We start from the raw sequence: 13249 nt of genomic DNA, 5'->3' as shown, positions 1-13249 counted from the left end.
CAAGTGTAACGTGCGAGGCCAACAAGGCCAACAGTTCTCTTCAGAGAAAGGCATGCTCAACCTGGAAGCATTCTCGTTCACCAGAGTGATAATACTATGATTAATCATTATCAAATCTCTGTTGAATGAGAATGCCCTCAAGAGGTCGACAGGTGTAATATACAGTATATTCTCCGTCCACACGGAGAACTAGATTTGCCAATTTGCATATTAGCAAGTACATCAATGTACTATGAACGCACTTCCGCCTACAGCGGAACGTAACATTACTCTCAATGCCAACAGATCCCTTCAGAGAAAAGCATGCTCAACCCTGAAGGGGTCGAATGGTCTTATATACAGTATATTCTCAGTCCACACGGAGAACTAGATATGCCATATTGCATATTATCAAGTACAAAAAGGTATTGTGACCGCTTCTCCGACTACAGCGGAACGTTACACTAAAAGTAAAACTAACCGTCGTTTTCTTCACACGACACCGGTGTTGTTTTGTTTTCCGTCGCCCTTATTTTCTTATCTGTTTTTAGGTTACCACTAACATCATCGCTTTTAACAATATTGTGAACGTATCGGCCTATCCCGTCGCCGTTAGGTGAACTGTTTCAATTCCTTCGTTATAACTTCAACTCACTTTAGTGGCGTCCTATATTGTTGTCCAAGTGAACTTTTTCGTTACAGTATGGCAGAAAAATATGCATAATTTAACCAGCATGACCCATTATATACTTAAAATAGACAACTCCTTCTAGGGGGAGGTGACGAAAAAACCCAACACCTCATTTTTGTTTTCGGTTCCTGTGGAAGGGGCGCACATCATTAGTTTCGCCAATTGCACCCCATGTAATATAAAATCCATGAACTGCTCATGCAACTTCCGTCGTCAACTTTGTCAGTCACCAATCAATGTTTTTGTTTTAATTATTTTGTTTCATTGGGTATTTTGCTTTGATTAAAAAATTGACATTGTATATTCTTGTTTTATTCGTTTGCATTTTACATTTCGCTCGATTGTCCATTATGGTGTACCATAATAATTATCTTTGTCTTTTTAAGCAAGAAGAAATTGTTATATTATCTTACATCTACTTATCCATAATGGTTTTTGTGCCGTTCTTTACCCTTATTCATTTGGCATGTGGCTTTTTAAGAAACATAAATAAATTCGATTCTCGTGCACATCGTGCCAGGTTTGGTGTAAGGTGCGCACGAATATTCCTTACGATGTCAGATGGCATGCTTATACGAGCTGGATGATAAGTGCAATTAAAGCAAATGTGGTTTTGCAAATCCATAATACATTGTATCATACTATGAAACACACGAAACATTAATTGTCCCGCTTACTGAACGCAACATGAACGCCGGTTCATGGCATGATTAGAACAAAAAATACTCGACCAAATTGATTGCATAGCGATTATTCAGCTGCTTTAAAATCATGCAAAGGGATTTTGTTGGCATTTGCAACTTTCCAAAGAATTAATTCTTATAAATGAATACTAATTTATTAATATTTTTGGTTTGTTGCATTTTGGTAAAGATGACTTGCAAAAGCCCAGTCATATTGTTGCAAAGCCGTTTTGTCTAAATTGAGACTGGTTATCGTCCTTGGGGTTTTCCAACTTTTCTGGCTAGTAATTGTGTCAGGTAAAAAAGTTACTGGTTACTGGTGTTTCCCGTCCTTAGAAATGCTCATTTTTTACTCTGATTGTTCAAAATTGTTCATTCACGGTTATGATATCCATTTCAAACAGTGTCAAAGGTAAATTAAAAGTAAAAGGTGTTTGTTGTCCTGTCGTATAACTGTCGTATAACCGATGACTCATTGTTTGGTCTGAAATTTATGAAGTTATTGAGACCTGATGCACCCTGGCTTCAGCGCACAAGGAATTTCTGCTATCTTGGTCCATTCTGATTTTTCATCCTTGCCTGGAATAGCCACAATAATGCATGTTTAGGGACAAATTTGGACATTCATTAGTCCATATAAACAGCCGCTTCAGAGTAGGGCTGTGTATCGCAACTCCCGATACGATACGTATCATGATATGGAGTACGCAATTCACGATATATCACAATACGCTTATATATATATTTTTTATTTTTTTTATGTAGGACTTTAATGTTTGCCTATTTTGCAAATTGTTGAGCATATCCTTACAAAAACTATATTTTTAATGTTTTTATTATTTTGTAAATTGTTTGCTATATTATTAAATGAATATTATTTGTTAATGTTTGCCATTTTCATTAATTGTTGATCATATTTTTATTAAATGAAATTTGTTCATTTAGTTTTGCCTCTTTGTTAGATGTTAATTGTTGAGCCTATTATTGTTATTAAACGAGTATTATTTATTTGTCTTTTGTTTACCCTTTGCATTGGTGTTTTCCTTTGGTATCAAAGTACAAAATGTTTGTTTTGATAAAACATAAGTAACACACAGAGGTATGATCTCATTGATCTGGTATTCTTGAAATGAAAAAAACAAAACAAACATTTCTATAGGGTTTCTCTTTACTACCGGTAGTATGTCCTTCCGCCATTCTTGAATTTGCAGACGACTGAAAACTGTCAAAACAGCAAAAGCCACTTCAGCCGCATTTTCACATACAGCTAGCTGGCAGATTCCAGTTCTTTTGTAAATCAAATTTAAAAAAGAAAATTAAATTGCAAATTTTTTAATAATTTTATTTTCATTTTTCATTTTAGTTTGAAAAATAAACACGGTGTAGATAAGTTAGATAACTAGTTGTAACGTATTTTGCTAGCTCTACATGCTGTTTGCGAAAATGCGGCTGAAGTGGCTTTCGCTGTTTTGACAGTTAAAAATGAAAGTTAACAAAATGACCGGATCGTGCAAAGATGTTTGGAAAGTGTTTTAAGTATACAGATCTTCATTCGAGGTAACGAATCTAACGATACGCGATACACACGATTTTTTACAATGCGTTACGATACAGTATATCGTCGGGTACTGAATGGCGATTTCACCATGCACCGATGAATCATTACAATCCTACTTCAGAGTCTTTGACGATTTTTTATTTGGCGACTCTACGTGTCTATAACCCACTTGTTGTTTTCCTAGACAAGAATGACAGATCCCAGCACTAAATATATTGAGCGGAAAGATAACGGGCACCTGCTAGATGGTTTCAAAATGGCAATGCTTTATTGACAGAAGACTAGTCGATCTAAATTAAACTAATTATTTGTGTTTCATAAAACTGTGTTTTAATTTAACAATGAAGTGTTAAGTATTGTGAAGTAATAGTTGAAGAATATATTTTACATTGGTACTGCTCAGTTGACTTGTGGCATTTAGGGAACAAAATGAATATCCAAATGTTAAAAAAGTTCCCTAAACGCGCATTATTGTGGCTAGACATTCATGTGGTAAAGCTAGGAGGAAAAATGCGCCTGGTGTCGGGCACGTACCTACGACCGCCGGAACACAAGTACAGCACTCTAACCAACTGAGCTAACCGGGCCACTGGTTCATAATCTAACCCACACACACTACACTCCTCCCCTATTAACATTTTAGGCTAATGGAGGCACCGCTGCCACCATTGTGGTAAACCTCAGGTAGGAAAAGTCGGGTATGCGCCCGGTGTGGGGCTGAACCCACGACCGCCAGAACACTAGCACGGCGCTCTAACCAACTGAGCTAACAGGGCGGCTGGTTCAACCCACACACTACATTCATTTTGTTTTGTAGAGTCGCCAAAACAAAAATCGTCAACGACTCTGAAGCGGACATTTATATGGACTGCCTTTGAGTTTTCATGTTTAGCAGTTTTGTTGAATATGAATTCACACTTTATTATTCCTAAATAATATGTTAAAGTCATTTAATTACCCAAAACTAACAATAACAATGATTTTGATAAAAAACAAGAACAACCTTGTGTTTAATATGGTCTGTGTCCCTATTATTCATTTTTGGGAGTATCCTATGAAAACAGACAGTGTACGCAAAACACGTCTGACAGTTGGACATTGACAGTGATTTTCAAACTGTCTGTAATATTTTCATTGAAAGGAGGACAGAATTGGTAAACCTGATATCAAAAGATCAAAATTTTAAATATTCATCTCATATGAAGCGTTTTGACATGGGTCTTTCTGAGCTAAACTGCAACAGTAGGGGTTGTGTCTTTTGATCATTGATATTAAAAAATGTAAATAATATTTAATAACGGGAATAATTGTTATAGGGAGATAATAAGTTCCAGAGATAGAATAAACAGTTTCAAACTGTTCTTACATTCAGAAAAAGAAATATTTGAAAAACATGTGTTAATCCGGACGTTTTTTGTGACAAAATTGACATGTAAAATGTTCATTGTTGGATTTTTTCTTATGTTGTTTATTTCCCCCACAAATATTTTAAAATGATTCCATTATGGTTTTTTTACCCCATGCCATTAAAAAGTATTAAAGCAAAATAGTTATGTTTTTCAGCTTTCAGACTTACAGCCAAGTAGTTCACTCTTCTGTAAATCATACAAATGGATAAGTATAGAATGCAGGCTAATTCAACCATGTCATATTTCCCGCCATAAATGACACGTGACTAAACCATTTAAAAGTGCCAACTTTGAAGACTATCAAGGTGCAGATAACTCAAGTTCCCCTAGGCCACATTATTTTTTATTCCGAGTTAGGCTGATCATCAATATAATGGACCAAGTATTTTTATTTCCAATTTAACCCTTTCATTTAAAAACAGAAGCGACCAAGGCAAAACAATTTTTTTCCAACGTAGTTTATCATTTAGAATGATAATCCTGAATAATCATTACTTGAGGTATTCTCATTTCATATCCCCCCTGAAAATGAACAAATAAAGTGACCAAAGTAGTGAGTGTGGCTTTAATTCAAAGTATAATATTTATTTTTATGTTCACATTAAAGCTATGTTCAAGTGTGATTGGTCGCAACCATCAACATTACAAACTCCTTTCCTATAACTTTGTGGTCAATACACTAAATGCTTGTTTTCCTGCTTTTCTCAATAAAAATTTGTTCAGTTTTTTTTTAACATCATGGGCTTTTTGGAGTCACTGTATTATTACTTAGGTCACAGTGGTAAACTAGTATCTGGAGAAATGTTAAACTTTGAACAGGAATTCTGAACAAAATCCCCTGGGGAGCTTTTAAAAAATATGGCATGTATGGTTTAATATTATCCTCAAATAATTAATCCGACCTTTTATATTGTGCATTACTTTTAATTTCATTAGTTTGTAGAGATTATTTTCTCCCACCTCAGATAAGTAGATCCTATAATTTAACCATGCTAGAAATTCTTATCTTGCCCTTGGGCGAAGATAAAATGCCCATATGGGACTCCTTTTTAATGGTAACCACTTTGTAATTACCTCCCTTGTTGAAGACTGTCGTCTGAAGCATCATGGAAACCTTGTCTTATTTAGAACGCTAATTAATTATTTCTCGCTTCAAATGTCACCACAAAACAGTTTTCACGCACCTTTTAAGAAATAAGGCTTCACTCTCATTAGAACTATTTATAGTTCTAAAGACCGATTTGACTATTAACATTATCTGAATCACTGTGCGCATATCCATGACAACCACGAATTATCGCATATCCATAGGCAATATTTTACCTTTAGCACAAAATAGTTTAACATCAAACTTTAGGACTCAACAGTACTTCCCAATATATCCTGCTGTCCTGGGAAATATTAGATGTTCCTATCTTTTTGCAAGCCGTGAAATAAACATAATATCACACAACTCTGATATTTTACAAACCTGTCCATCCATTTATCCTTGTTTTTATCAGAACTTGTTTCAAAATATTCATTGAGAATGTGATCTATAGATTCATTTTACCTGCTTAGAAATGTGAGTAGTAACAAAGGTAGCAGACTTTGACTCCAATCTTATTTCAATATATTTCAGATATTCTCCATGTCAAGATGAATGAGTCTGTCAATCAAAGCAATGAATCCGCAGGTTCAGAGGTTATACCGATAGATAGTGGTAAGTAAAACTCTTCTTATTGTTCTGATTAGAGACTTTTCAAGGGTGCTCTTGTTACTATTTTAGAGCAATTTACAATTTGATTAAATAATTTAATATTTACCCTTTCTGAACATTTTAAAGTATAAGATAGTCTTCAAACATGGTATGGCAAATTTCATCTCCATTTGTTTAATGCCAAGTGTACAATTTTTTGACAGAATTTTCTTTCATAGTTTCTTTTGCGCTAATATTAAGATTTCAGGCTGACCCTAAATATTCAACTGTATTAATATTATGTGTACTGCATAAAGTCCTTTCTGCTTATTTTTCTACAGAGAGCTACATAAGTCTAGAGGGCAAAAAACCAATTCGGATAGAAAGGTAACACTCCTTGAATTACTCTCGTAACTCTGGTACTCCTTACAAAATACATGTACACTCAGTGAATTACTCCCATTTTACTTACAGAATACATGTACACTCAGTGAATTACTCCCGTTCTACTTACAGAATACATGTACACTCAGTGAATTACTCCCGTTTTACTTACAGAATACATGTACACTCAGTGAATTACTCCCATTTTACTTACAGAATACATGTACACTCAGTGAATTACTCCCGTTTTACTTACAAAATACATGTACACTCAGTGAATTACTCCCGTTTTACTTACAGAATACATGTACACTCAGTGAATTACTCCCGTTTTACTTACAGAATACATGTACACTCAGTGAAAAACTCCCGTTCTACTTACAGAAGACATGTTCACTCAGTGAATTACTTTGGTACTACTAACAGAATACATGTACACTCAGTGAATTACTGTGGTACTACTAGCAGAATACATGTTCACTCAGTGAATTACTTTGGTTCTACTAATAGAGTGCATGTACAGTCAGTGAATTACTGTGGTACTACTAGCAGAATACATGTTCACTCAGTGAATTACTGTGGTACTACTAACAGAATACATGTACACTCAGTGAATTACTGTGGTACTACTAGCAGAATACATGTTCACTCAGTGAATTACTTTGGTTCTACTAATAGAATGCATGTACAGTCAGTGAATTACTGTGGTACTACTAACAGAATACATGTTCACTCAGTGAATTACTTTGGTTCTACTTACTGAATACAAGTTCACGCGGTGAATTACTCTTGTACTACATTCAGAAACATATGAACTTGTATGGCTATATATAAGTAGTTATGTTTTGTATTTTCATTCGTAGACATGTGAAATTGTTAACGAATGAGATAGTGTTACTAAATTGGGGTTCAGAGTAATGATATCAGACAATTAAGTGTAAACAAGATTTTTTTCTATGATTTAACTTTTGGTACACAAATAATCCCTGCCCATAGCCACTAACAAATTAAAATAAATTAGTGTAAACTAAACAACCCTTATTTTCCAGGGACAGAGGGGGAGTCGAGGAAAAGCAGACTACGTCAGCAAATAAGGTACTCCTGGATGATGTTAGGCCATGTCAGATTGTTTCTATGTAAAGCGTCAGAATCTTTTCTCTCAGATGAATATTTAATATACAAATGCCCTTGATAGCTAAATTCACACAAAGAAAAATGCTTATATTTGTTTGCAGGTCCATGCAACTAAAAATGAACCTCTACCTGTATATGAGAAATTTCTTTACTGGTATCAAATTATCCTCAATGATTATGATTTAGAAACTCTTATTTCTTTTATTTATATAGATTTTGATGAAGTTTACATTTTTTCTGTTGTTTTTTTGAAGGCTAACAACCTACCTGCCCAACAGACACAGACACCAAGCTTTAATGTCAACCTTGACCAAGCTACAAAGATAAAAAGTCCAAAAAGATTAACACACTTTGTTTTAAAGCCACCGCAGAGAGAGCTACATGAAAATGCTGGTTTGTATCTGTTAGATTTCTTTCATTTACCATGTGTTTAATCATACAAGGTACATGTTCATTCATATTAAAACATTTATTTAAGGAAAGAATTGCGGGTTTGATGTCATTTTCGGGGTATGAATACAATTTGGCCGGTCAAAGTGTGTGGAGTCCGGGGCCTGCTGACACAATACAAACAATAACAAGATCAATAGTTTCCATGTATATTGTTATGCGATGAATTGCGATCCGAACATTACATATCCGAAGATGTTGCGTTCATTGATTGATAAACAGAATTGCTGAAAAGCAGTTTATTTAAGGAATGGAAGTTGAGGTGTAAATATTAAAGCATAGTAGCTTTTGAATCGCCTGCAAAGCATGGAAGACGTATAGGGATTACTTTGTCCGGCGGGAGTGTCATCGTCTGCATCACACTTATTTCCAATTGATACATTTTGAGTGTTATTAAGTCTTTAAACTTAATTTGCACAGTGGTCATGTTCAGTACCTTATCGGTTTTTGAGGAAAAAGGTCTTTTTTGAAATTTTGGTTACTTGTCACTGTAATTTGTATTGAAACATACTGTTGCAAAGGATAGTGAATAATGGATTTTATGTTACCTAAGGTAATTAAGTTCCAAACAAATGCACCATCCATCTGTCCTTTTTTTCCCCGTTTCCGGGCTGTAACTTTGTCATCTATTAGGCACACAAAGGCAACATGTTGCGCATAAGACCCACATCCCTAAGGTCACACTGCTTGGAATTCTGCCATTATGAATTGGTGGTCATGTATGGACTGTAACTTTGTCATGTACAGTGGGGATTTGGAAATAACATGGCCCATTTGTTTGGCACATAAAGACAATGTGTCATTTTCAAGATCAGAGTCCCTACCTCAAAGGTCAAGGTCACATTAAAAGGTTAATCATAATGTAGTTCTGTACATAGAATATAGGTGGTCACGTCCTGGCTGTAAATATGTCATGCATGTTGCGATTTTGAAATAACGTATCACATATGTAAATCAAACAAATTGCTGGTGTCAAACGCAAAACCCACGCTCCTAACACGAAGGTCAAGGTTTCACTGAGGTTGAACATTAATAAATGCTGGCGCATACATGCACATAGAGAATAGGTCATGTCCAGGCTGTACCATTGCCATGCACAGGTGGATTTTGAAATAACCAGGAAGGGATGTTGGGCAGAAAAAGGGAACGTATGGCATGCAAGACTCACATCCCAACCTTGAGGTCAAGGTTACACTAAGTGGTTAATCTGATGGAATTCTGCATATATGCATACAGAGTATAGATGATTGTGTCTGGACTGTAACTTTGTCCTGCACAGTACAATTTGAAATAACATGCTTGATGTGTTCGGAATGAAGTTGATGTTTCGCGCATAAGACCCACGTCACTACCTTGAAGGTCCAGATCACACTTAAAGATTAATCATAATTATTACAAAGATGGATTATTGCATAATAGCCACATTAAAGCCTAAGTTACCTTCCTTTCTTATTGACCTTTACATTATACTTCAAATACTTACACTGGCAGCTATTGTTTTCTTTACCATGATAATTATTCTTTATTTTACCTAATGAATTCCCTTTATTGTTACAATTTTTCAGAGCTCAGGCAGTATCTCACTCCAACCAAAGGTACTTACTTCAGGGGTAAGCGCCATACGCCAGAGGCTAAAAGTAAACCGAAAAAGTCAAACAACCCGATTACAAAGCTGACTTCACCAAAGAAACAGCACATTACATCAGCAGCAAAGAATTACTATAAACAATGCTTTATGAAAGAATGGTCAAAGACTGGAGTATTCATAAATGATGAATTACATAAACTTGTCCCTATTACAAGGTCAAATCCATCAGATAATATTCAGGGCAGTGGGTGCATAGATCGACCCCCAGAGGCAGAAAGCTTCGAGACACAAGATGAGACATCGCTATCTGATCACTTGATGCAAAACAACCAGACTAGTATCAGTGATTTTCAGATGTCCAAGTTCAGTAAAAGGGACCAGTCATATGAGGGTCATTTTCAAGATGCGCCACTTAATTTGTCCCTGAAGCCCATGGATTTGTCTTGGCGTCCATCAATAAACTCTACTGTTGAATCAATGGAACCAAGATTTTACAACAATGCTAATGTTAGCCCATTCAGAATGGGAGACCAGAGATCAGAGAATAATTCAGCAACTTGTCAACATGATCAGAGTATGGAGGTTCAGGAAATTGAATCTGAAAATCCCCCTAGACCCAATTCTATTTCTTCAGAAATGGGTCAACTTGACATCAATGTTGAAGACCACTTTTCCAAAGAGCCAAACAGTGAACAAGACAAGAAAGTGGCTACCATTACAGGCCAAAAACCTGTGCTTTTTCATCGCAGCAACCTGCCCCCAGGAGCACTTGCTATTATGCAGGCTTTAGGGTTATCACAGAATTTTCAACCAGATCAAATGATTCAGATTCTCAGTCTTTTACAAAACCCTGAAATTTGTGTGAGTTTGCTTGGCCAGGCTAAACAAATTCAAATGTTGTTTCTACAAACTCTTCTTAGAGCAAACAGCTCAAAATCAGAAAGGGGGCCATTGCCTATTGTACAGTCATCAGTCACACCTGTGAATGAAGAAATTCCAAACACCAAACACGAAATGGTTGACTCCCAATCCATTCCTGCAGTTGTCTATGAAAATCCTGATCGCTCAGATGATGTGAAATCGGAAATGAAATTAGCTTCGGACATGCCATTAGCATCACCAACTATGCCGATGTCAAATCAGACTGTGGTTCCCATACCAAGTCTTCCCGATTTAAATAATCTTGGACTCACTGAATCTTCGGGCAGTTTGAAAGAGACCATATTAGATAAAAGCCAGAAATTTTTGAAAGACTTTTTTAAAAAGAGAGAAAAGAAGGATTGATTTTTTTTTGTAAATTGAAACTTTTGATAGATGTATCTGACCATCAGATATGTGACTTTTAGATTTTAGTTGCCTGGTGGCCCAAGTTATTTTGGTATCATTTGGAAGTGTTTTGTGTGCAGAAAAAGAAATTGTTGCACTTTTACCGCAACAATATAATGAAGAAGCTTTTTGGTCTTCAAAGATTGCACAATATGTCATTAACTCTGATTTCAGTCACAATAAAGAGCAAATATATAAACTGGAATATCTTGTACTTTCTATCATTGATTTTACATATTAGTAATCAGTGAACAATTACCTTTCAAATGATACCAAATGGCATTGGTCACCAGGCACCAAAATTGAACATACTATATCAATATGTGTGTTGCATTGGACAAATGTCTTTGACTAGATGTATATACCAGTATATATATATATATATTTACATGGACAGAATGGAATCAATATGTTTATTGTACTTGCAAGTGATTTCCTTTAATTGGTGTTGTTTTTTTTCAATGATAGCTTGTTCTGAAAAAAACCCAAAACAAACAAATCTTGAGCAAAAAGTAAAACATTGGACATGCCATATATTTTTGCATGCATATGATGAAATTAATGGTCCAATTGATTAGAATTTATTTTACACGAGTTGATAACCGAGAGATAAATGTCTGCTTTCAGTGCTCTAGTGTGTAGTAATGGTTATATCTACATTTCTTTACGGGGTTCTTCTTTTGTTTGCGCATTTATTTCTATGGTTGTAATAGATTTAAAGCTTGTTTAACTTAAATCAGTGCCATGTTATAATAGATATTTTTAATCTTTCTTTTATAAATATCAAGATTGTGCAGTACATGTTTTTTTATTGAATAGTTGTTGTTTGGAGCGGGTCTGCAAACTTTATTTTATTGTTTATTATCATGATACATGTACACATATTACATCGTCTTTCATCATCATTGTTAAAAAAGTTGATTTTTTTTCATTAATGGAATTGTTAGTAAATATTTTCATACCGTAATTGAATAATTTGTTAATATTTTGTCTGTTGTTGTTGTTTTTTCAAGAAAAGAATTGAGGTATTGTAATATATATACTAGTATATATATAAATATATATAGCAGGGCCGGTAAATCTTGCTACAATAATTGTTGAGATAAGCCCCTTTTTAGTCTACAAAACAACAACAGACATGTGTTGGTATTCCCTCTGCCGCACTCTTTCTGATAACTAGAAATTGTTAAATACTTTTGTTATTGAATAATCATTACAACTCATCAGCTAAGACCCAAAGGCTCATGAGCTGCAGTATTATGTTTAATCATTTCCGGAAACTTTCATGACTCTTGGACATAGTTTTGGAGTATTGCCACATGTATGCCATTTATTGCTGATTCAAGGGCCATAACTCTGGTTTTACTAAGTGCAGTGCACAACTTTATCACATCAATAACATTTTACAAAGGTTTCTTGAATCTTGGTAAAATAGTTTTGTAGTTTTGAGCGACACAAGTCAAGAAATGTCAATTTTTGTTACCGTCATTCAAGAACCATAACTCTGGTTTTTCTGAATGCAGCGGGAAACACAACCCAAGGTGCACTAAATAACATTCATTTAGAGTTCCTGACAATTATGTGCAATAGTTTGAGTTTAAAGCGTTTTGTAAGTCCAGAAATGCATAATATTGCTAATTCAACAGCCATAACTCTGGTTTGAAATGTAGCAGGAAACAGAACCCAAGGTGCTAAACTAAATTACCCCCATTAAATTTCCCCTACCCTTTCATGGCTCGAGGTAATGTAGTTATGAGGTTTTGTGTGACAGCATTAGAAATGCCAACTTTCACTCATTCAAGGGCCATAACTCTGGTTTGACTATGTGCAGCAGGAAACGGAACTCAAGGTGCACAACTATATCACATTATATTATCAAGTTTTCATGACTCTAGGTCATGTAGTTTTGTGCTTCAGTACTCTTGAAATGCCAATTTTTGCTCATTCAAGGGTCATTACTCAAGTTTTACTAATTGCAGTGGGGAAAAAGAACAGATGCAAAACTACATCACCTTATTAACATTTCAAGAACAACTCTTGACTTAATGTGAAATAGAATCAGAGATTTGAGCAACGCAAGTTTGCATTATATTTACAGATGGTATCACAGAAGCACACACGGACGGAAAGTTGTGTGGGGGCATAAAACCCAGGTGCAACATTGAACTGCTAGCATGATGTTGAGAGAATAGTACAAATCATTTAAATATCATGCACAATAACCTCCAAATGGAGATGGACAAGTCTGAGAATTTTCACTTATTAATAATGCTGATAATTAAAGAAGTCCAACTTAAACACAAATTATTTATTTATGAAACAAGTTTCGGCCATTCGGCCTTCATCAGGTTGTTTGTATATAATGAACA

At 35.2% G+C, this 13249-nt stretch overlaps 1 protein-coding gene across 1 annotated transcript; it reads left to right on the top strand.

Annotated features, from left to right (window-relative positions):
* Positions 1-1625: 1625 nt before the first annotated feature.
* On the top strand, positions 1626-11868 carry LOC128243742 (uncharacterized). Its single transcript, XM_052962038.1, has 6 exons — positions 1626-1765; positions 5942-6022; positions 6340-6385; positions 7432-7477; positions 7771-7909; positions 9532-11868. The coding sequence occupies exons 1-6, from the start codon at positions 1738-1740 to the stop codon at positions 10836-10838; spliced, it is 1647 nt and encodes a 548-aa protein (XP_052817998.1). The 5' UTR covers positions 1626-1737; the 3' UTR covers positions 10839-11868.
* Positions 11869-13249: the final 1381 nt, after the last annotated feature.

This window comes from Mya arenaria, chromosome 1, assembly GCF_026914265.1.
Source record: "Mya arenaria isolate MELC-2E11 chromosome 1, ASM2691426v1".
NCBI classification, from domain to species: Eukaryota; Metazoa; Mollusca; class Bivalvia; order Myida; family Myidae; genus Mya; species Mya arenaria.
The sequence above is the reverse complement of the archived record's forward strand: the minus strand, read 5'-3'. Positions and strand labels throughout refer to the sequence as shown.

Coding starts and splice junctions, on each gene's coding strand:
- LOC128243742 (XM_052962038.1), top strand. CDS start 1,738: ATGATATCCATTTCAAACAGTGTCAAAG. Junction 7,478..7,770: donor AGACTACGTCAGCAAATAAG/GTACTCCTGGAT, acceptor GTTTTTTTGAAG/GCTAACAACCTACCTGCCCA. Junction 7,910..9,531: donor AGAGCTACATGAAAATGCTG/GTTTGTATCTGT, acceptor ACAATTTTTCAG/AGCTCAGGCAGTATCTCACT.